Source organism: Myxine glutinosa, chromosome 8, assembly GCF_964187855.1.
Source record: "Myxine glutinosa chromosome 8, kmMyxGlut1.1, whole genome shotgun sequence".
NCBI classification, from domain to species: domain Eukaryota; kingdom Metazoa; phylum Chordata; class Myxini; order Myxiniformes; family Myxinidae; genus Myxine; species Myxine glutinosa.
The window spans coordinates 24683089-24708779 of NC_136268.1; the positions used below are offsets into that span (position 1 = coordinate 24683089).

General features: G+C 46.2%; 1 protein-coding gene across 1 annotated transcript; it reads right to left on the reverse strand.

The window, feature by feature from the left end:
- Positions 1-4012: 4012 nt before the first annotated feature.
- LOC137432300 (uncharacterized) lies at positions 4013-21710 on the reverse strand. The gene is made up of 5 exons (XM_068124117.2): positions 21457-21710; positions 15649-15869; positions 14017-14145; positions 6912-8196; positions 4013-4531 (listed from the first exon to the last, which is right to left on the reverse strand). The coding sequence occupies exons 2-5, from the start codon at positions 15848-15850 to the stop codon at positions 4516-4518; spliced, it is 1632 nt and encodes a 543-aa protein (XP_067980218.2). The 5' UTR covers positions 15851-15869; positions 21457-21710; the 3' UTR covers positions 4013-4515.
- Positions 21711-25691: the final 3981 nt, after the last annotated feature.

Consider the following 25691-nt stretch of genomic DNA (forward strand, 5'->3'; position numbering starts at 1 on the left):
GTCAATGGCCAAAGGTCAGAGGTCATGTTGGGTAAACATCCTGTTACTGCGATAACTTGTGTACCCGTGATGGGATTCTGAGCAAATTTGGTACAATTCTGTAGAATGATGTAAAGACGAACTGATTCGATGTTGAGGTCAAAGTCTGTAATATGTCTATAACTTGAGAACGGCCAAAGTGATCTAATTCAAACTTGGTACAGGTATGTATAATGATGTAAAGATAAACTGATTAGATTTTGGGGTCCCGAGGTCAAAGGTCATAGGTCATGTCAGGTAAAAATGTGATAACTTGAGAACAGCTGTATGGATTTAAAGCAAACTTGGTACAGGTATTATAATGATGTAATAATGTGGGCAGAGGCATAACCGGTCGACGTCGTGACGTCGAAGTGCCGTAATAGTTCTTTTTACAATTCAAGCTTTTATCATCAAATTTTCAACAAACCCTTGGTATGAGAATATGGAATATGGTAGGAGACTAATTAATAATTGCGTCAGTAATTCAAAGGATGAAGTCACACAGAGAAATTGGCCTTATTAGCCTGCATGCTGCGCAGCAGGAGACGGCTGAGTTGTTTTTTTTAAATTGCTTCTGTTTTCTTTCTTTATTTACCATTTGCACTTCTGTGTCTATCCAAGCCATAACTTTTTTGTTTTCAAATTTTCAACAAACTCTTATTATGAGAATGTGGAGAACAATTGATAAAATTCACAATTTAGCTGTTTTCATAAAGTTTAGTTTGAGTACAAACTGGAGGTGGATGTCCTTTGCATTTTTTTTGGTATACAAGATCAAGGCTCGTGTAAGAGCTAACATTGATCACAAAAAGACAAACTGACACATAAAACATATAATAAAGGGAGCGGGAGACAAGATGGAGAGCAGGGACATCGGGAGATCTGTGGGAGGGAGAGGGCTTGGGGGGAGGAGGCATGGAAAGCGGGGGTGGGAGAGGTATAAAACACATGGACACTGCTCGGACTTCCAGGAAAGAAGTTGCTATTTCGAAAAAGTGGAGCAGGGGGGGGGGGGGAATTAGTGGGGGTAGAAAAGATCAAGGTTTTGGATGGGGGAAGATAAGAGATGGTGGTGAACAGTTGTTTTAAAGACATGGAGGGATGAGTGGGATTGAAGAGAGTGAGGGAGTTTGTTCCATAGGCAGGAGTAAAGAGGAATGAAGGAGTGAAGGTGAGCAGAAAGTCTTGATTTTGGCAGTTTCACCATAAGAAGGTTGCTGGCAGATCTTGTGCGATCTGTAGGAATATTTTGGGGACAGAGCCCAGAGAGAGCTGGGGGAGCAAGAGAGGAGTCGGTAGAAGACAGAAAGACCACCTACCTGCCTGCGGTGAGTGAGTGAAAGACCCTTGGAGGTAGCTTCATCGCGGGAGATTCCAACGATTCTGAACGCTTTGGTTTCAACAGCGCGAAGCCGAGCTAGGTGTGAGGCAGGAGCACCAGCCCGGAGGGGAGAGCAGTATTCCATTGAGCTGCGGATGAAAGCCTTGTATGTGGTGAGGAGCTCAGGTGTGCCAAGGAAGGACTTTGCACGACGGAGGATGCCCAGTCGGCGACTGGCTTTGGAGGCGAGATTGGAAATGTGGTTTTCCCAGGAAAGATCATGGCAAATTATAACAATATCTCACCATTCTAAACAATATCTCACCATTCTCAAGACCGAACTCTCTTATCTGTCTCCCTCTTCCAAATCCTGGTGGCGTCTGGTCAAATCTGTTTCTGGTGTTTGTTCCCCCTCCATCCCCTCCCTCACCTCAAACGGCTTAACGGCTGACTCCGCACGTGAAAAAGCTGAATGCCTCAACTCTGTGTTTGCCTCTAAATCTTGTGTCCCAAACCCATCCCTCTCTGTAACCACCGTACCCAGTCGTACCCAGCTGCTCCTGGACTCTGTGTCCTTTCCTCCTGACAAGGTGGAAAAGTTTCTGTCAACCCTCGACTCTGATTCTGCAACTGGTCCTGACGGCATCAGCCCACGGGTCCTAAAATCATGTTCTTCTGCTCTTTCACTCCCTCTTTCTGTTCTCTTCACCCTGTCTTTTGCTCAAGGTCATCTGCCATCTGCTTGGAAATCAGCCAACATCACAGCTTTGCACAAAAAAGGTGCAAAAACAGATCCCAGCAACTACAGACCAATCAGCCTTCTCCCAATTATCAGCAAAGTCATGGAATCCATCATTGCTTCAGATATTAAATCTTTCCTCTTCTCCAATGGCTTGATCTCTGATCATCAATTTGGTTTCAGACCTGGTCACTCTACTCTGGACATGCTGCTTCTGCTTTCTCAACAATGGATGGAGGTCCTCAACGCCAAACAGGAAATTAGAGCTGTCTCCCTTGACATTTCACGTGCCTTCGATACGGTCTGGCACCCTGCTCTGCTCTCCAAACTCTCCTCCTTTGGTATCCATGGAAATCTCCACGCATGGCTGGCAGACTTCCTCTCTGGTCGTAGTCAACGTGTGGCCCTGAATGGGTTTCTCTCATCTCCTCTTCCTGTTCAGGCTGGAGTTCCCCAAGGTAGTGTTCTGGGCCCTGTGCTTTTTCTGGTCTTCATCAATGATCTCTCTGACTCTCTTGAAAATCCTCTCTATCTCCTTGCTGACGACTCTACTCTCTGTCGCTCCATTCCTCATCCCTCAGATCGGCAGTCTGCAGCCTCCTCACTCTCTGCAGACCTGGACAAAATCACAGACTGGTCAAACAAGTGGAACATGTCTTTCAATCCTGACAAATCTCACACTCTTACAATGTCTCTCCGAAAGGACCGACTGGACAACCCTCCCATCTACTTTCTCAACAATCCTCTCCAAGAAGTTCTGTCGCTCAAGCTTTTGGGTCTCACTATCTGCCATGATCTTTCTTGGGAAAACCACATTTCCATGCTGGCCTCCAAAGCCAGTCGCCGACTGGGCATCCTCCATCGTGCGAAGTCCTTCCTTGGCACACCTGAGCTCCTCACCACATACAAGGCTTTCATCCGCAGCTCAATGGAATACTGTTCCCCCCTCTGGGCTGGTGCTCCTGCCTCACACCTTGCTCGGCTTCACGCTGTTGAGGCCAAAGCTTTCAGAATCATTGGAATCTCCTGCGATGTAGTCAACGCCGAGGGCCTTTCACTCACTCACCGCAGGCAGGTTGGTGGTCTTTCTGTCTTCTACCGACTCCTCTCCGGCCTTGCTCCCCCAGCTCTCTCTGTGCTCTGTCCCCCCAATATTCCTTCAGGTCGCACAAGATCTGCCTGCAACCCTCTTATGGTTAAACTGCCAAAGTCTAGGCTCTCTGCTCACCTTCACTCTTTCATTCCCCTTTTCTCCCGCCTCTGGAACAAACTCCCCCACTCCCTTCAATCCCACTCCTCCCTCCAGGTCTTTAAAACAGCTGTTCACCACCATCTCTTATCGTCCCCCATCGAAAACCTTGATCTTTTCTACCCCCGGTAATTCACCCCAGAGTCCTTGCAGTGTTCATATGTTTTAATCCTCTCCCACCTCCCCCCAAGTCCTCCCGATGTCCCTGCTCTCAAATGTTGTGTTTGTGTCCTTCCCCCTCTTCCCCCTCTCTTTTGTGTCCTTCCCCCTCTCTCCCCATCTTGTCTGCCGCTCCCCTTGTTTTTTGTGTTTTGTGTGTCGGTTTGTCTTTTTGTGTGATTAATGTTAGCTCTTTCACGAGCCTCGATCTTGTATACAAAAATATATATATATATTGAGACCCAAAAGCTTGAGTGACAGAACTTCTTGGAGAGGATTATTCAGAAAGTAGATGGGAGGGTTGTCCAGTCGGTCTTTTCGGAGAGACATAGTGAGAGTGTGAGATTTGTCTGTATTGAGACATGTTCCACTTGTTTGACCAGTTTGTGATTTTGTCCAGGTCTACAGAGAGTGAGGAGGCTGTAGACTGCTGATCTGAGGGATGAGGTATGGAGTGGCAGAGTGTGGAGTCATTAGCAAAGAGATAGAGAGGATTTTCCAGAGAGTCTGAGAGATCATGAGATTTGACATTCTTTCTCATATTTATTAAGCAAACGGTACAAAGCTTCCCAATTTCCATCGTGTTTGGTAAATCTTACATCACTCGGAGCCGTTTCTAAACATAGTGCACGGTAAACTTAAAATGTCATTTTAAAATTGGCTGTATTCCAAAAGATAGGTATGTTTATGCTACGAGTATTTCAACCCAGTCAGAGGGCTGTCGATGAAAACTTTTGTTTCAAGCATCAGGTATGATAGAAACATGAACCTTTACAGTTCATTGGAAGAATTCAAGGCCGACTCTTCTTAAAAATCACATTCCCCAATCCCCTCTGCCCAAAGTCCTCATGAAGTAGAGAGAAACCACTCGAACATTCCATATTTCTATTGTAATCACGAAGTGGAATGTTCTCTAAAGGACGAACGTCGCCCACATTAGGCAGGATGGCCAGCATGCTTTTCCCTGCACGGGTTCCACAGGGCCGCCATTTAAAAGTGTGGTGTCGAGCACGTGGAGGAGGCTCCTCAGTCATACGGCTCCCTGAGACACACCGGTACGGGGATGTTAATGAACCAAGCACGACAGTCTTTCCACAACCCTCTGGCCACCCACATTCTGCACGCGCACGGATGGTGTACCGGGCACAGCAGCCAGCTTAATCGGGGCCGTTTGTGTGGATCGAGCGCGTTAACCTTGCACTGCATAACTCGGCAAATTTGGCACAAAGATTCACCATCACCAAGACGCTCGTTACATCTTAAAACCGCTTAACATTGTGCAATATCATCATAATCCTCGTTATAACCACCTTGATGCAAGTATCGACAGTCTCTAGTGGAATACCGTCCACGTAATGTCCGCTGAAGGTCTCTATTGGATTGTAATCGGTGTGTGAAGGTACATTACACTTTGCATAACGAGGTCCAAAGAGACCGGACAGTTTTGTCCTCGATTGCATCGCAACCTTCCGTTAAGAAAGGTTCACAACATTGACGAATGCAAAAGACGTACCGGTATTTTATACGTACCTACACCATATCCCTCCCACCTTTGATTGAATACGTTTTGTTCGAGCTTGGCTATGCGAAGGGAGACCACCAACAATACTTCAATAATAACAGCACAGTTTCCCAAGAACCGACCGCACGATGTGCGCACGAAGGGGACACAAATTCATACGGACCGGTCATCTGATAGTGCAGCAGATAAACACAAAAATTGTGCATTTTATGAGAAAAGCATGAAATTTTTAACATAGTCAGTGCATACCATAAGGTTTATTTTCAGATGTGGAGGGAAGTCAGATTTGACCTCTGAGAACCGTGAGAGGTCAAATCCAAAATGGCCGCCAGTCCACCGGGTCTAATGTTCAAACGCGCTTAATTTTGGAACCAAATAACCACCTTTAGAGGCCATTTTTCCCCGCAAAGCGGGGGTTGGCCTTTTTCGGGAGCCGTGGTTGTTGTTGTTTTTCGGTCCCCTTTTTGAAGCAATGTTTTACGGCCGGATGCCCTTCCTGACGACAACCCTTTTTGTCGCCTTTAACGACAAACAGGGAATTACCAGTGAGCTGGTACTCAATTAGCCGACCTCAGAAGGATGACAGGCTGAGTCAACCCCCCTGGCGTTAATTCAGCGATCGACCGGGATTCGAACCCAGGATCCTAGGATCCTAAGCCGGCACCCTAGCCGCTAGCCCAACACCAGGGTTAATTTTGGAACCAAATAGTGTAGAAAAAAAAACATTATGTGTCATTTCCAACTAAATTGGGGATGCCCAGAGGTGAATGATGCTTTCAATGAACTCCTCGGCATGCCAAGTGAGGTCGGTGAAGGCTCAATGTTACTGCTCAAGCGATTTGTGGTGCTGATGTACGATAGAACCAGTGAGAGCACGGAAGTGAATGATGCCAGGAAACAGCTCTTCACACAGAAGTGTAGAACTCTAGAGAACATTCCTCCAACCCAGGCAGCACTCAAGCAGCACATCAAGCGCACTTGCTACCAGGCCAACTGTTGTAACCAGGCATTGGTCATGGATCCAGAGATGCCAGACCCACCTGACTGGGGCTGGACAAAGGAGACAACTGGGTGGCAGCCTCTTTGGACCACTCTTCCTGAAGCATCAAAATCGTGCCATGAATTGATCGACTGTGGCTGCAAGAAAGGGTGCACTGGGCGCTGCAAGTGTGCCAAAGCTGCATTCAAGTGCACTGCACTGTGCTTCTGTTCTGGAGACCGTTAGATTTAGATCATTGCCAATTTTCATCATTGCACTTGATTTAATATAAGCTTTGGTGGACATACTTGGTTAACTACAGTTATTTTTTCAGAGGTTATTGCATCATTCCTTGCAGTGTAAACACTTTTTTCATCATTTCTGGTCTTTGGGTGTTCTGTACCTATCCCTGTACCTGAAAAAATAGTTTTAAAAGTTCAAATGAACTTTTTCCAATTAGCAGTTCCAACTGCAGTATCATAAAAATAGATATTTAATGTAATTTGACCTTGACCGTGACCTAAATGCATGTCCTTGAGTTCTGGCGATCTCAAAAGTATCACCAAATGAATGGGCACCCCCAATTTAGTTGGAAATGACACCTATAAGCGCGTTTGAACATTACCCCTGGGGAACTGGCGGCCATCTTGTATTTGACCTCTCACGGTCCTCAGAGGTCAAACCTGACTTCCCTCCACATCTGAAAATAAACCTTATGGTATGCACTAACTATGCTAGAAATTTCATGCTTTTCTCAAAAAATGCTCAATTTGTTAAAATATGAGAGCTTATCCGCTGTCCTATGAAGTTGGCTGTGCCGTTTGTGCGCCGATAATTTGAGCGTACAAGTGGTTAACATTGAGCTGTGAAAGCAAAGCCCATGAGTGAGAGAGGCCAGTGCTGCTTCATGCGTCCGCGTACATGCCGTTGATGAGAAAATCCACCGGAGCGTAACCGCGTCTCTGGTAGCTCGAGAAGGCCTTCTTGGTCAGGATGAAGGACACGATGAGCGTGGCCGCGAGGCCAAAAAGCAAGGCCATGATGAGCGCCGCGCTGTCCTTGTGCGTCAGACCGACTACGCCCCCGTCCCCGGGATTCTTCGGCTCCAGCCGGTCGATGGTAGTCGTGTGTCCGGCCCCCGCGGCGCGTGAGCCGGTTCCAGAAGACGGTGTGGTAGTTGATGCTTTCGTTGTACTTCGTAGTACAACACCTCTTTTGGTTGTGCTTGCTCCAGTTGTGGTTGGAGTTTGTTCCGTAGTTGGTACGGTTGCTGTTGTTGCTTGTAACGTTGGAACTTTTTCTGTGGTTGTCGGTGGTAGTTCTGTTGTCGGTTTTAAAGTTGTAGTTTTTGATGAAGATGTGTGTGGTGTTGTCGGTTGTGGTTTTGTGATTTTGACGGTTGTAAATGCTGGCGTTGTTGTTTGTAATGGAGTTGTGGTTTGTTCTGTAGTTGATGATGTCGTTGTCGATGGCGACTTCGAAGTGATTTTGGTGGTTGTAAATGCTGATGTTGTTGTTGGTTGTGATGTCGTGGTTTGTGACGTAGTTATTATTGGTGATTTCGTTGTGATTCCAATGGTTGTAAATGCTGATGTTGTTGTTGGTTGTGATGTCGTGGTTTGTGACGTAGTTATTATTGGTGATTTCGTTGTGATTCCAATGGTTGTAAATGCTGATGTTGTTGTTGGTTGTGATGTCGTGGTTTGTGACGTAGTTATTATTGGTGATTTCGTTGTGATTCCAATGGTTGTAAATGCTGATGTTGTTGTTGGTTGTGATGTCGTGGTTTGTGACGTAGTTATTATTGGTGATTTCGTTGTGATTCCAATGGTTGTAAATGCTGACGTTGTTGGTTGCAATGTCGTTGTGGTTGAAAGTATGGGTGTAGTTGTTTTTATGTGGGTTGTGGTTATGGGTTGTGCAGTTGTCGTGGTGGTCGGTTTCATCGTGCCTTTGGTGGTCACTTTACTCTTGGTTGGCTTTATCTTGGCCATGATGGGATTACGAGTGGAAGAACTTGGTCGGGTTGTTGTGGTGGTTGTGGTTGCTTTGATGGTAGTCTTGTCTCCAGATTTTGGTTTGAATCGTTTTTCACTGGGGGAGGTTACAGGAGTGGTTGTAGTAGTCGTCATCGTGGTTGTCGTCGTTATCGTTGGAATTGGTTCCCCTTTGTTGGTTTGATGTCTCGAGTCTGGCTTTCCTCCAACTGTGAAAACAAATGCCATTATTTTACTAACTTTCAAAAGTATTTCTCATATAGCAAACTTTTGGAGTGGGGTGAGGGAAGGAGGAGGAGGATAGAAGTGAGGGGCTGATTGATACAAAGAGATACATAACATGGACTATTTTTTGTTTGTTTACAAGATCGAGGCTCGTGTAAGAGCTAACATTAATCACAAAAAAAAAAAAACTGACACAAAACATACAATAAAGGGAGCGGGAGACAAGTTGGGGAGCGAGAGGGAAGCACACAAGTACAACAGCAGAGAACAGAGACATCGGGAGATCTGTGGGAGGGAGAGGGCTTGGGGGGAGGAGGCATGAGAAGGGTGGATACTAATATATATATATACATACATATATAATGAAATATATATAATTACATACATATATAATGAAATATATATAATTACATACATATATAATGAAATATATATAATGAAACAACCCCCCTGGCTGCTGATTGGAGGATGTATATATATATATATATATATATATATATATATATATATATATATATATATATATATATATATATATATACTGGCAGGTGACTGCGGTATCGAAGAGCGATGATTGTGACGTCTATGAGAGGGTCTCATCAACAGGTGAATGTGCTGTAGGTGTTTGTTCAGTCCTCACCCTACAATTCCCCAAACCGTTTTTTGTACGGCGTTCAGTTATTCTACCTTGATGTTATTCTACCTACTATTCTATTAAGGCGGAAAAAAGGGTTGGCGTCAGGAAGGGCATCCGGCCGTAAAACATTGCTTCAAAAAGGGGACCGAAAAACAACAACTACCACGGTTCCCGAAAAAGGCCAACCCCCGCTTGCGGGGAAAAATGGCCTCTAAAGGTGGTTCAGTTATTAGCGCTGAGGAAGCGCCTCTAGCGAATGACTTCCAGCCAGTGTAACGCGAATTCCTGTCACAGGAATTCTGAGATCATATAAGTGTGACGTAGCAGTTCCTGATTGGTTCGTGTTGGGGAACCCCTTCTCGCTGCCGACGTGACGTAAATTCGCGCACGCGCACTGGTGAAGCGCGAGATTCGGCCCAAGGTTCTTATTATTATTATTATTATTTTTGTATACAAGATCGAGGCTCGAACCATGATCGAGGCTCGAAATTCCATGCCCGAACCTCAGCGCAATCCAAGAGGATTCACTTGTTCTACCTTGCGGTTACCGCCCGCAAACTTATGTACAGTGAATAAATAAATATCCCACTATGGCGGCGGCAATACCGATTCCTGCAACGAAGAACAATGGGGGTAAGCGAGGTCTTGGATGGCAAAGCAATTGGTCAATGCTGGCGCACAAGCAAATTATTGTTTTGGACAGGCATTACTGCAGGAACGATGCAGTGGAAGACCACGAGAGAAAAGATGGCAACCCAGCAGAGGGAAGGTGCTTATTGCCTTAAGGTTCAGCTCCAACTATATCTGTGGTGTCCAGTAAAAGCCCCCATTGCTGTCCTTTGTCCCAACCTTCACACCCGGTCCTCTGGCCCGTACTCCAGGACTACCTTTTCCCGCCACAGGCCCTGTGATTAGCTGCCTGCTCCTTGAGGGAAGTCCATCATCTGGGTGATGGTGATCCAGCCCACGGGGCAGCCCCAATAAAAACTGGATGGTGGGTATTATTATTTTTTTCCCACAAAAGAAAATAAGTATTTTTTCACCTCTTTTGGGCTCCATAGCCTATTTCGCCATCATGGCTCGCACACATTGGTCAAGCAGCTTGCTATGTTGCCACCAAACCACGAAGCTCTCCCATGTACCGTGAAATCCCCAATTTCTCACCTGAACTTACCTTACAGAGGGTCAAACATTTTACAACCTTTGTGTACCTTTAAGTTCACACTCACTGCCTCCTCAGCATCATGTGTAACAAAAGACTCTTAACAGGTCCCTGATACATAGCAATCTAACCTACTCTACCAAAGGGACCATGTTACACTTACCAAAGTCTAGCTTTGGACCCCTCACCCCCAACCCCCTTCCACATGCCAATATATAGAAGTTAAGCATTTGTTTGTCTGCTTGAGACCTTACTGCTTTGAGCTCCCAAGGTTAATCATGGCAAAACTTTCTACAATCTTTTTTTAATATAATGATGCATCAACATAGGGGGTTTTTAAACAGTCACGAGGAGGTCATTTGGCCTGTTGTTGCTGTATTGCACTCCCAAGTATACTTATTTACTACCGCTTCACTCCTTTGCACCCTTTAGACCCCGTATGCCTTTGCACCATTTAGAACTTGTTAGGACCCTTTAAACCCCTTCACACCCATTTGAGACCTATAGACACTTCTTCAACCCTTTGGAGACTTTAGACCCCTTTTTAAATAAAATTCCCCCTGAAAATCGTTTTTGACGACCTTTTTCATGCACCATTCGCTTTTCATCACAAGTTGCCATGGCGAATCTAAACTAATGTCCCTAAGTGAAACTGATTTATTTAGAAATGAAAAACTACTGATCTGTGGATCATCAAATGGGAAGCCAGAATGAAATGCTGTGAGAAATACCGAATGGAAATTGCCGAAAGTAAAGCTGTGGAGTGTAGAGAGAAGAACCTTGGCGGGTTGGGACTGAAGAAGTGATGTGGAGAGGGACAGGTGCCTGGAGGTGGTTGGTTGGTATATGGAACCACCTTTAGAGGCCATTTTTTCCCCGCAGGGTGGGGGCTGGCCTTTTTTGGGCACCGTGGTCCCCTTTTTGAAGCAATGTTTTATGGCCGGATGCCCTTCCTGCCGCCAACCCTGTTAGTCGCCTTTTGCGACATACAGGAAATTACCAGCAAGCTGATACTCAATTTGCCAACCTCGGAAGGATGACAGGCTGAGTCATTGGTTGGCATATGCAAAGAACATAAATTATTTATATATATATATATATATATAATTTCATAGTACCTTTTCATTGGAATGGTGACCATGAACCGTTCGTTATTTCACACCAGTAATTGCTGCAAGGGTTCTGACCAATAGTGGTTGTGTTTCAGAAATGGCTTCTGGGTTAATGAGGGGTTAAATAGGGTATTCATCATAATCATAAATATGGCGTGAGTTGTCTCTTAATGAATGTTAGCGAAAGTGTTTTGTAACACCAGTTAGCCAATGACCAAGATTGACCTTGTAGCCATAGTCACCGTCTTTCTTTCTCTTTCTCTCTCCATAATTAACATTCTTTTTTGTCATTTCTCACGTCCAACACATTCCACTTAAACATGGCGAAACCCACACATTCCAATGACGTGGTGGCAACACGTGAGTGACTACGTCACCACAGGAGCTCGTGCACAGCCTCGCATGGCTGGGGGAAGCCTCACACCCAAGGCCCTGGGGACTGGAGATATAAACCAGCTGGACTCAGACACCAGTAGTCGGCGTTGGGAGGAATTCAAGGAGAGTGAGTCGAGGTGTGAGTTGTGTGAATGAGCACACACAGCCACACTTCCGACTTAAGATACAGTCTGTAGTGGGTGGAGCCTGTTAAAGATACAGGACTGCCCACTTCACACAGGCAGTATCAACGGCCACGCTGTAGTTAGGGTATTCTGCTTCTAGTCAGCTCACCTAGAACTTAGTTTCGGAGAGCTTATGGGATGGCGCGTCGTCCGTCCATCAGTCCGTAAACACTTGCAACTTCTCCGAAACTATTGATGGGATTGTGACCAAACTTGGCACAAATTATATTTGGTATGTTGCAACTCAATATTATTCATGGCATGAAAAAAAAAAAAACTAGAACAACGCGACTGTCGCCAATATGCTTCCACATAGTCCCACAACGGGTAGATGCCATCGTTCACTGTCCTAAAAATAAACAAGTTTGATTTAAAGCCCATCAGCTGTTTTCAAGTGTCACATTTTCACCAGCCATGACAGGTTTCATATCGATCGGTGAAGCGGTTTCAGAGAGAGATTTTTTTTTAAATATCGGCTTTCAAGCTAATATGGTTGCCATACCACGTGACATATGACCTTTAAAATGTACAGTCTGCATATGTATGGCTAGGGGATCATGTTTCTGAAGTTTCGTGCTGATCAGATAAGGTTAGTTTTTCTATCCAAGATGGCTGCCAATCACGTGACCTACGACATCATCATTTTCAAACTATATGCATCAGTGCTGTTAGATGATATTTGTAAAATTTCGCATCGATAGAGTAAGCGGTTTCAGAGATATAATTATTTAATCTTTTTCTTCAATCCAATATGTCTGCTAAACCATGTGACCTATGATGTTTTCGTGACCTTTTAATCGACATGCCTAGTCAATGACAAAGTTTCGAGTCAATCGATTTGGTGGTTTGGGAGTTGTTTTTAAAATGTTTTAGGTTAAATCCAATATGGCTGCCAAACCACGTGACTTATGTCATAAATGTACTATTTCAATACAAATGGATCATAGATCATGTGCATGCAATTTCAGATTTTTAGGATAAGGAATTAGATTAAAACATTTTTGGCTGTTATACCACTTCACCTATGAAGTCATCATTATCAAGCTTTTGTTCCCCATTGGGAGTACTTGACAATGTGCGAAGTTTCAAATTTTTCCATTCAGCAGTTTATTTATTTATTTGTGTTTAATCCAAGATGACTGCCACACCATGTGACCTATGACGTCAAAATTCTCATGAAAACATTCTGCATGGGTGTTGCTCCGACTCTGAAAGTTTCGTCTCAATTGGACATATGGTTGCTGAGAAAAACGAGGTTTAGCCCGTACGGACGGACGGACGGACAACCTGAAACGTAATGCCTCGGGCCACCTTCAGGGGCAGAGGCATATAAAAAATAAATAAATAATCTGGGTCTAGGGGGGTGTTATTGGATCCAGGTTTGACCCTCCAAAAATAGGAATTTGTTTATACCTCAAACTACACACACTTTCAATGAAACTTGACCACACAATCTATTCCTCATCCATGATGTAGCAAAGTTTGTACACGGTATTAAAAAAGCCCCATAGTAGGTATTTGCTCTCTTCTCCGAAACCACACACGGTTTCAATGAAACTTGACCACAACCGTCATCGCCCGTGATGCATCAACGTTTGTTGATGGCATTAAAAAAAAAATCAGGGTTTAAGAGGGTGTGTGGTGGGTTTGACCCCCTGAAATGGGTATTTGCTCTCTTCTCCGAAACAACACACACAATTTTGATGACCATACCCCGTCTCCTAGCAACCATTGAAATTGGTTTAACATACCGTGGTACTGTTTAAAATACTTTTTATCGGTGTAGTATACCGCTTTATTCCACCAGGTGAGCGCCCAGGGGTATTGCCCCTATTTTTTTTTTATTGTACTGTTCTTGGTCTGTATTTAGAGATTTAGATAGCATAACCTAATGTATGGTTGTATAACCTAATGCATAACCTAATGTATAGCCTGGTGTTGGCTTAGCCGTTAGGGTGCCGGCTTGGGATCCTAGGATCCTGGGTTCGAATCCCGGTCGATCGCTGAATTAACGCCAGGGGGGTTGACTCAGCCTGTCATCCTTCTGAGGTCGGCAAATTGAGTACCAGCTTGCTGGGATGAATGATCACGGTGTGTACCCCGATTCAGAATAGGCACACCGTATCCCTGCGCATCGTAAGAGCGTGACCAAGGGTTGGCGTCAGGAAGGGCATCCGGCCATAAAAATCATTGCCTCAAACAGGGAACCATGATTGTCATGGGGCCCGCAAGGCTAACCCCCACTCTAGCGGGGAAAAAATGGCCTTAAAACGATCATTCATTCATTCATTCATTCATTCATTCAACCTAATGTATGGTTGCAGAATACCTACCATGATCCACATTGTACGACGTAGCATTCTCATTGGGTTGAAACACGCAACTCTCGTTTGAACAGGAGTACAATCGGCAGTTTTTTTCGATGCCTTGGTTGAAGACGGCAACATCGCATGGCGCGTCACCTGCGAGAGAGAGAAGCAATGTTTTCACTCACGGTTTGTCAACTAGATGGTATTCATAGAATACTTACCCGGCACAGTCCACTTGAAGCGAGCCAACTCTTCTGTTTTTCTCAGGGTTTTTTCCCCTTGATCCAATATGGCTGCCAGACCACGTGACCAATGACGTCATAAATTTACATTCTCCAATGTAATTGTTGAATACTTCACGCTCAATACATTTCAAACTGCACGGACTAAGCATTGTACTTGTTGAATTATGACGTCATAATGAAAGCGCCAAGATGTCATCGTTAACAACACTTATTATCTCCGCCACCGAAGGTGGATGGAGGTTATGTTTTCAGCCCTGTCTGTCTGCTTGTCTGTCTGTCTCTGTTTGTCTGTGAACAAGATATCTCAAAAAGTTGTGGACGCATTCGCACAGAACTCGGCGGAGAGGTTGCGTATGTGACAAGGAAGAATTGATTCCATTTTGGTGAAGATTCGAATCCGGATCAGAGAGTTTTTAAGTGATTCTTCACCATTGAGAGATAGAGCTAAAAGTGATACATGACACGATATTTACAAAAAGTTGTAGACGGGTTATGACTAAACTTGGTGGACGAGTTGGTTTGGTGACAAGAACAAGCCGATTTGATTTTGGTTCAGGTCCGAATCCAGATCCTGCCTATCATTGGATACAAAACGTAAACTGTTCAGCCTGGCGGAGATATGCATTCTACCGAGTGCCGTTCTAGTTACCTCCGCCACCAAAGGTGGATGGAGGTTATGTTTTCACCCCTATCTGTCTGTCTGTCCGTTCGTCTGTGAAGAAGATATCTCAAAGTTGTGGACGGATTTGGACGAAATTTGGCAGAGAGGTTGTGTATGTGACAAGGACAAAATGATTAGATTTTGGTGAAGATCCGGATCCGGATCCGGCAACTAGAATTTTAAAAGTGATTCTTCACCATTGGCAGATCGGGCCAAAAACGATACATAGCCGGATATCTCGAAAGGTTATGGACGGAAGTGGACGAAACCTGTTGGACAGCTTGGGTGTGTGAAAAGGAAGATTCGATTTTGGTGAAGATCCGGATCCAGCGAGTATAATTTTTTTAATGATTCTTCACCATTGAGTGATATGGCCAACCAGGTGGAGGTATGCTCTCTAATGAGTGCCGTTCTTGTTCCCCATATGGAGTTCTTTACAATGAGCCATGTTTCCATTTTTTCTATTCAGCACTTTTGGAGATATAGAGGTGCAAAGTTTTTCGTTATTTTCGAAGAAATGATCACTAACCTGAGAGGTGATGCTTTGTTTCACTGCAGTGGCTTTTGTGACTTACGACGACAGGTAAATGTGGTGGAAGAATTAAACCTTTTTAGCAATAAAGCACAACACTGCACATCCATCCTATAACGTCACATCCATTAGGTGTACGAGGTATACCCAGGTGTTTCCAAATGTACCTGTGGACACAAAATTAGAATTTGCATGTCACCCTCACCGACGGCTCTCACCTGTCCGCTTATACTTGCAGCATGCATTTGCACATTGCTCTTTTCTTCCAACGACCTTCTCACTCAACAATGCTGCACCGATGGCCGGAAGCGTGGCCTCGTTGACTTCCTTCTTCAAGTTTTCTGTGTTTTTGCACATCGGCTCTGACAGCACAAACACCCAACTGAGGAACAGCACGGGCAGCAGGAAGAGAGCTTCCATGGTGGGGCAGTTGTCACCACTGAAGGTAGAGAGAGGTGCACATGGTAAATTGGTGAAAAATACCTGGTCACTCACTAAACCAAATAACACCAGAAGATAAATAAATAAACTATTAGATGACAAGCTACAGTTAAAAAAACAAGAACAGCATTTGGTAGAGGGCATACCTCCGCCAGGTTGAACAGTTTACATTTTGTGTCCTACTGAGAGGCCGGATCTGGATTTGTACCTTTTGAATCGGCACCTAACCAACGTTTTGCTTTGTCACCTAACCAACTCATCCACCAAGTTTTGTCCGAATCCTTCCACAACACAACTTTGAGACAACTTTTTACATTGTGCTATATATCGTCACATATCCAACCTGTCCACCAAATGTCGTCCGAATCCGTCCACAACTTTTTGAGATATCGTGCGGAATATCGTTTATGGCCCAATCACTCAACGGTGAAGAATCACAATATAATTATAGTATCCCGAACAAGATCTTCACTAAAAATGTGCATCGCTGTCTTTGGTCAGTCAAAACTGTAGCCAAAAATCGTGTAACAGACAGACACACAGACAGACACAGACAGACAGACACAGACAGAGATGCTACAGACCAACATACTTGGAAAAAAATTGCCAAGTAAACAAACAAACGGACCCAAATACAATAAATACCCTCTCCTCCTGCGAGGGTAATCTACCATAAATGGATGAGGTGTGTGTCTGTCTGTGTGTGTGTGTGTATATATGTATATGTATATATATATGTGTGTGTGTGTATATGTATGTATGTGTGTGTGTGCACGTGAATGTGTGTGTGTGTGTGTGAGTATATATGTGTGGTGTGTGAATGTATATGTGTGTGTGTGTGTATATATGTATATGTATATATATATGTGTGTGTGTGTATATGTATGTATGTGTGTGTGTGCACGTGAATGTGTGTGTGTGTGTGTGAGTATATATGTGTGGTGTGTGAATGTATATGTGTGTGTGTGTATATATGTGTGTGTGTGAATGTATATGTGTGTGTATGTGTGTGCGCATGTGTGTGTATGTGTGTGTGTGTGTGTATATATGTGTGGTATGTGTGTATGTGTGTGTGTGTGTGTATATATGTGTGTGTGTGTGTGTATATATATATGTGTGGTGTGTGTGTGTGTGTATGTGTGTGTGTGAATGTATGTATGGGTGTGTGTGTGTGCACGTGTGTGTGTGTGTGTATATATATGTGTGGTGTGTGTGTGTGTGTGTGTATATATATATATATGTGTGGTGTGTGTGTATGTGTGTGTGTGTGAATGTGTGTGTGTGTGTGTATATGTGTGGTGTGTGTGTGTATATATATATATATGTGTGGTGTGTGTGTGTGTATATATGTGTGGTATGTGTGTATGTGTGTGTGTGTGTGTGTGTGTGTGTGTGTGTGTGTGTGTGTGTGTGTGTGTGTGTGTGTGTGTGTGTGTGTGTGTGTGTGTGTATATGTGTGGTGTGTGTGTGTGTGTATGTGTGTGTGTCTGTGTGTATGTGTGTGTGAATGTATGTATGGGTGTGTGTGTGTGCACGTGTGTGTGTGTATATATATGTGTGGTGTGTGTGTGTGTGTGTGTGTGTATATATATATATGTGTGTGTGGTGTGTGTGTATGTGTGTGTGTGTGTGTGTGTGTATATGTGTGGTGTGTGTGTATATATATATGTGTGGTGTGTGTGTGTGTGTGTGAATATGTGTGTGTGTGTGTGTGTGTGAATGTATATGTGTGTGTGTGTATGTATATATGTGTGTGTGAATGTATATGTGTGTGTGTGTATGTATATATGTGTGTGTGAATGTATATGTGTGTGTATGTGTGTGCGCGTGTGCGTGTCTGTGAATAAGAGAGAGACAGAATTGTGAGGAACAGAAATGAAAAAAACGAGGTGTGTGTGTGTGTGTGTGTGTGTGTGTGTGTGTGTGTGTGTGTGTGTGTGTGTGTGTGTGTGTGTGTGTGTGTGTGTGTATATGAGGCACACTTTTGTGTCGATTCATTACAAATGAGCCACACGTCTATTAATTACATATTATGTACGATTGAAATGTACCTTTTAATTCTTTAGACGGCTGAAACCCCTTCGACCTTTTAAGAACCTTTAAGACCACTGAAGACCCAGAGGACCCAAAAGTCCCCGTGGACCCAAAATACCCCCTTCCTCTCCACCTCCTGAGTCCGGCAGGCAGGTATGCTACAAGGCGGTGAAGACCAATGAAAGTTTGGTCCAATCGACCAACGGACCACCACAAAACAAATGGATGGATACATGGAGCCAGTTCGAGACTCGGAGGATTTGTTATTAAATAATCACACAGACCTCACCCTCACCACCCACTCCACTCTCATTGGGATGTGAAGGACCTAATGATTGCACTGTATATGCGAATTTTAACGTTTGATCTATAAGGGAAAACAACGCATTGTTGATTGGCTTTTGTTTTCATTGTGAATATCAAATGTCGAGTTTGATTAGAAAACACAAAGGAACCAAAATGGAGATGTTTTATCATGTTTGTGACGTGCAAAAAGAAAGGTAAATATTATTCCACCGGTGCCCTTATATACCTGGGAGTTTCCTGCAGGCAAGTCCTGGCACATTCCCGGCTTATAATCCGCGCTTCTTCGTCACAATCTGGTTTTTGCTACACAACATGGGTGGTGGTGGTCGTAGTGGTGGTGGTGGTGGTGGATTCCCATCTCCTCTTGTGGTGAATGACCCATTGTTCTGAAACCTAAGGAACGTTTTCATCCCAAACTCTCATCCATTCATTCCCTAACTCACTCAGCTACCCACTCGCCCATCATTCATTCACTCACTCAGCTCCCCACCATCCATTCATTCACTCAGCTACCCACTCGCCCACCATTCATTCATTCACTCAGCTCCCCACCATCCATTCATTCACTCAGCTACCCACTCACCCACCATTCATTCATTCACTCAGCTCCCCACCATCCATTCATTCACTCAGCTACCCACTCACCCACCATTCATTCACTCACTCAGCTCCCCACCATCCATTCATTCACTCAGCTACCCACTCACCCACCATTCATTCACTCACTCAGCTACCCACTCACCCATCATTCATTCACTCACTCAGCTACCCACTCACCCATCATTCATTCACTCACTCAGCTACCCACTCACCCATCATTCATTCACTCACTCAGCTACCCACTCATCCACCATTCATTCACTCACTCAGCTACCCACTCACCCATCATTCATTCACTCACTCAGCTACCCACTCACCCACCATTCATTCACTCACTCAGCTACCCACTCACCCATCATTCATTCACTCACTCAGCTACCCACTCATCCACCATTCATTCACTCACTCAGCTACCCACTCACCCATCATTCATTCACTCACTCAGCTATGCACTCATCCACCATTCATTCACTCACTCAGCTACCCACTCACCCATCATTCATTCACTCACTCAGCTACGCACTCATCCACCATTCATTCACTCACTCAGCTACCCACTCATCCACCATTCATTCACTCACTCAGCTACCCACTCACCCATCATTCATTCACTCACTCAGCTACCCACTCACCCATCATTCATTCACTCACTCAGCTACGCACTCACCCACCATTCACTCACTCACTCAGCTACCCACTCACCCATCATTCATTCACTCACTCAGCTACCCACTCATCCACCATTCATTCACTCACTCAGCTACCCACTCACCCATCATTCATTCACTCACTCAGCTACCCACTCATCCACCATTCATTCACTCACTCAGCTACCCACTCACCCATCATTCATTCACTCACTCAGCTACCCACTCACCCATCATTCATTCACTCACTCAGCTACGCACTCACCCACCATTCACTCACTCACTCAGCTACCCACTCACCCATCATTCATTCACTCACTCAGCTACCCACTCACCCATCATTCATTCACTCACTCAGCTACCCACTCACCCATCATTCATTCACTCACTCAGCTACCCACTCATCCACCATTCATTCACTCACTCAGCTACCCACTCACCCATCATTCATTCACTCACTCAGCTACCCACTCACCCATCATTCATTCACTCACTCAGCTACGCACTCACCCACCATTCACTCACTCACTCAGCTACCCACTCACCCATCATTCATTCACTCACTCAGCTACCCACTCATCCACCATTCATTCACTCACTCAGCTACCCACTCACCCATCATTCATTCACTCACTCAGCTACCCACTCATCCACCATTCATTCACTCACTCAGCTACCCACTCACCCATCATTCATTCACTCACTCAGCTACCCACTCACCCATCATTCATTCACTCACTCAGCTACGCACTCACCCACCATTCACTCACTCACTCAGCTACCCACTCACCCATCATTCATTCACTCACTCAGCTACCCACTCACCCATCATTCATTCACTCACTCAGCTACCCACTCACCCATCATTCATTCACTCACTCAGCTACCCACTCATCCACCATTCATTCACTCACTCAGCTACCCACTCACCCATCATTCATTCACTCACTCAGCTACCCACTCACCCATCATTCATTCACTCACTCAGCTACCCACTCACCCATCATTCATTCACTCACTCAGCTACCCACTCATTCACCATTCATTCACTCACTCAGCTACCCACTCACCCATCATTCATTCACTCACTCAGCTACCCACTCACCCATCATTCATTCACTCACTCAGCTACGCACTCACCCACCATTCACTCACTCACTCAGCTACCCACTCACCCATCATTCATTCACTCACTCAGCTACCCACTCATTCACCATTCATTCACTCACTCAGCTACCCACTCACCCATCATTCATTCACTCACTCAGCTACCCACTCACCCATCATTCATTCACTCACTCAGCTACGCACTCACCCACCATTCACTCACTCACTCAGCTACCCACTCACCCATCATTCATTCACTCACTCAGCTACCCACTCATCCACCATTCATTCACTCACTCAGCTACCCACTCACCCATCATTCATTCACTCACTCAGCTACCCACTCATCCACCATTCATTCACTCACTCAGCTACCCACTCACCCATCATTCATTCGCTCACTCACTCAGCTACCCACTCACCCATCATTCATTCACTCACTCAGCTACCCACTCACCCATCATTCATTCACTCACTCAGCTACCCACTCATCCACCATTCATTCACTCACTCAGCTACCCACTCACCCATCATTCATTCACTCACTCAGCTACGCACTCACCCACCATTCACTCACTCGGTTACGCACTCCCCCACCATTCACTCACTCACTCAATCATGGAAGCGATTGGGGGGTTGATGACGGGTTTGTGGAGGGTGGGGTGTGGGGGTTGCCACGTGGTTACCTGTTGTTTCTATTTTTCACACATTTAACCATGAACCCAAAGTTCATCATCGAAGCCGAAACGTGTTCACCGAATCGTAATAGTAATGTTAGACGAGGCGAGGATCGTGAGTGGACCTCGTGGTAGAGATGCACACATATATACATATATGCCATTAGCAGACGTGAATCAGACGGACGAAGCGGCCGGTATTATATACACCTACCTGAGTGCATCAAAGCTTCAGAACCGTGACATGGCGAGAAATGTCCCGGTCTGTGCAGGGGTCCGAGCTGTGCCGGGGTCAGGGGTCCGAGCTGTGCAGGGGTTCGAGCTGTGCAGGGGTCCGAGCTGTGCCGGGGTCAGGGGTCCGAGCTGTGCCGGGGTTCGAGCTGTGCCGGGGTCAGGGGTCCGAGCTGTGCAGGGGTCCGAGCTGTGCCGGGGTTCGAGCTGTGCCGGGGGTCCGAGCTGTGCCGGGGTCGGAGGTCCCGAGCTGTGCTGGGGGTCCGAGCTGTGCCGGGGTCCGAGCTGTGCCGGGGTCCGAGCTGTGCCGGGGTTCGAGCTGTGCCGGGGTCAGGGGTCCGAGCTGTGCAGGGGTTCGAGCTGTGCAGGGGTCCGAGCTGTGCCGGGGTCGGAGGTCCCGAGCTGTGCCGGGGGTCCGAGCTGTGCCGGGGTCAGGGGTCCCGGGCTGTGCCGGTGTCAAGGGTGCCGGGCTCAGGGGTGCCGGGGTCAGGGGTCCCGGTCTATGCAGGGGTCCGAGGTGTGCCGAGGTCAGGGGTCCGAGCTGTGCCGGGGTCAGGGGTCCGAGCTGTGCCGGGGTCAGGGGTCCGAGCTGTGCCGGGGTCAGGGGTCGGCGCGAGGTGGTCCTCCAGGAAGTTCGAGTGCTGGTCCGTGTGAGCTGTCGATCCCGCGCAGAGGCCGTGAGTAAACTCGTCGGTCACAGGAAGTCGGTTCGAGAGTCCCCGAGGCGCTTCATACAAGGCGGTTGCGGTTGCTTGAGGCGCAATTGAGCGCGTCCGGGGATTCGGGATCGAACCCGAACCCCGACCCGACCACGTAGCACAAATTCCTCGACAGTTTCCGGCCAAACCTCCCAAACTCGTGTTTGTCGGTCCCTCCTCCCCAAGGGCGTTCCTCAGGAGGAAGCGTGATCCTCGGTGCAGCACCCCATCGTGCACAAACTCCACTCCTATCATTTCCTGAGCATCCACCATGGCTCGAAACGACCACAACAAAGGGCAAATCCACAACGTTACAAAACGAGGGGATAATTAAATAATACTTTTATACGGGGGGGAAGAGGGGAAAGGTGGAGGGGAAAAGGGTGGAAGAAAACACGACGAATAAAGTCCCATTCGCACGTGGTACGAAAATACCTGCACGTTCACCTGAGACCGTCTGAAGCATATGATGACTCCACATTCCTTACAGGTCTCACAATTACCTGCAGTAAATCTGCCTTTGTTAATAACAATTACCATATACCATCACACCTTTGCGGCACACCTTTGCGCAACGTCATTCACCTGGCATACCTTCACACCTTCACAGGACTCCTCTGCGCAATGTCGCCCACCTGACATTCTCATAAGGGACGGAGACCTTTGATTGGGTCGAACAGAACCTGAACCCGCAGCACTGAAATCTCAGAACCGACTGTTTCCCAAACGTGGGGTCGTGCCCCCCCCCCAAAGGGGGCCGTGGGAGGGTTTCCATGGGGGTCGCGAGATGACTGCGCTAAGTAGTTACACAAGTCCCAGTGATGATCCTGATGTTAACTTACCGATGTGAACCTGCATTCTCGGTCTTCGTGGAGATTAAAACGAAAGGTAGAAACGGATCGATGTCGAGAGCGACTTCCAATGTTCGCAGAGTCAGACTCGTCCCCGAATTGACGGACAAAAACGGCAATAGAAATGGCCGAGGTTCCCGCCATTTTGTTACTCCTGTAGTCAGGTTTGGCACTGATTGGCACAGTTCAGTTTTCCCCACTTGGGTAAAATCCCCATTGACTTGAATAAACCGTGGATTATCCCAGTGAAGGCCATTTTTTCCCTTCAAAATCCCCATTCCTGTCTTTCTTTCTTTTAACCTTGTAGGCGATATAAAGGGGTTGTGACAACCCAATACTAGGATGGGGGTTGTGACAACCCAATACCAGGACGGGGGGGTCGCGTTGACCCAATACTAGGATGGGGGTTGTGACAACCCAATATCAGGACGGGGGGGTCGCGTTGACCCAATACCAGGACGGGTGAGTCGTCTGGTAAATCCGGCTGAGGTCATCGATCTAAACTGATGTTTCTTCACTGTTGATGGATCTTTCGGTGTCGTTTTTCATTATGCGTTTTCAAATATCGTAAAAATCACGACTTTTACAACCATTGCCAGTTTATTACCAAAGATTCAACAATGACGCAGATTCCAACGTACAAGGTTATTCCACCATCACCAAGGTGTATTACACCATCACCGCCACCAAGGTGTATTACACCACCACCAAGGTGTATTACACCACCACCAAGGTGTAGTACACCACCACCAAGGTGTATTACACCACCACCAAGGTGTATTACACCATCACCACCACCAAGGTGTATTACACCACCACCAAGGTGTATTACACCACCACCAAGGTGTAGTACACCACCACCAAGGTGTATTACACCACCACCAAGGTGTAATACACCACCACCAAGGTGTAGTACACCACCACCAAGGTGTATTACACCACCACCAAGGTGTAATACACCACCACCAAGGTGTATTACACCACCACCACCACCAAGGTGTATTACACCACTACCACCACCAAGGTGCATTACACCACTACCACCACCAAGGTGCATTCCACCACTACCACCACAAAGGTGTATTACACCACCACCAAGGTGTATTACACCATCACCAAGGTGTAATACACCACTACCACCACCAAGGTGTATTACACCACCACCAAGGTGTAATACACCACCACCAAGGTGCATTACACCACTACCACCTCCAAGGTGTAATACACCACCACCACCACCAAGGTGTATTACACCACCACCAAGGTGTATTACACCATCACCACCACCAAGGTGTATTACACCACCACCAAGGTGTATTACACCACCACCAAGGTGTAGTACACCACCACCAAGGTGTAGTACACCACCACCAAGGTGTATTACACCACCACCAAGGTGTAATACACCACCACCAAGGTGTATTACACCACCACCACCACCAAGGTGTATTACACCACTACCACCACCAAGGTGCATTACACCACTACCACCACCAAGGTGCATTCCACCACTACCACCACAAAGGTGTAATACACCACCACCAAGGTGTATTACACCATCACCAAGGTGTAATACACCACTACCACCACCAAGGTGTATTACACCACCACCAAGGTGTAATACACCACCACCAAGGTGCATTACACCACTACCACCTCCAAGGTGTAATACACCACTACCACCACCAAGGTGCATTACACCACCACCAAGGTGTAATACACCACCACCACCACCAAGGTGCATTACACCACCACCAAGGTGTAATACACCACCACCACCACCGTGTATTACACCACCACCACCACCAAGGTGTATTACACCACCACCAAGGTGTAATACACCACCACCAAGGTGTATTATAACATCACCAAGGTGTAGTACACCACCACCAAGGTGTATTACACCACCACCAAGGTTTAATACTCCACCACCAAGGTGTAATACACCACCACCAAGGTGTATTACACCACTACCACCACCAAGGTGCATCACACCACTACCACCACCAAAGTGCATTACACCATTACCACCACCAAGGTGTAATACACCACTACCACCACCAAGGTACATTACACCACTACCACCACCAAGGTGTATTACACCACCACCCCCTCCAATGTGCATTACACCACTGCCACCTCCAAGGTGTATTACACCACTACCACCACCAAAGTGTATCACACCACCATCAGAGTCCAACACCAACCGTGTCTTTTCACCTCCTTCATACCCTTTTAATGCCCTCCCATTGCCCAAGACCAATACCGATGCACAAGAACAGGAATGAGGGGCTAAATTACATCCGGGTCATGGAGATTCTACCACCCAAGTTGTACTTCATCGCAAAAAAGGACCGAAAGAATAGTAAACCTAATGTCGAATATTCAGTATTGTCACATCGTTGTCCTAACTATAGAATCTATGGTTATTATATTCACTAAAAATCAGTATGTTATCATGAGGTTGAAGCACGGTGCTACGCGCGCGACTTGCTACCAAGGAGGAAGCGGACAACGCGGTTAAACAAAAGTGTCTTTATTGACAAGAGGTCACTGTCGCACTGGCGGCTGGCAGCCTGGCGCGCTCCGGGCTGCGCACCCAGTGTATATCCTGAGGCCACGCCTACCCCTCGGGCGTGGCCGCCGCCCACTTGGTGCGCGGAATGATG

Coding starts and splice junctions, on each gene's coding strand:
- LOC137432300 (XM_068124117.2), bottom strand. CDS start 15,850: ATGGAAGCTCTCTTCCTGCTGCCCGTGCTGTTCCTCAGTTGGGTGTTT. Junction 14,146..15,648: donor CTGCAAGTATAAGCGGACAG/GTGAGAGCCGTC, acceptor TCTCTCTCGCAG/GTGACGCGCCATGCGATGTT. Junction 8,197..14,016: donor GTCGTACAATGTGGATCATG/GTAGGTATTCTG, acceptor TTGTTTTCACAG/TTGGAGGAAAGCCAGACTCG.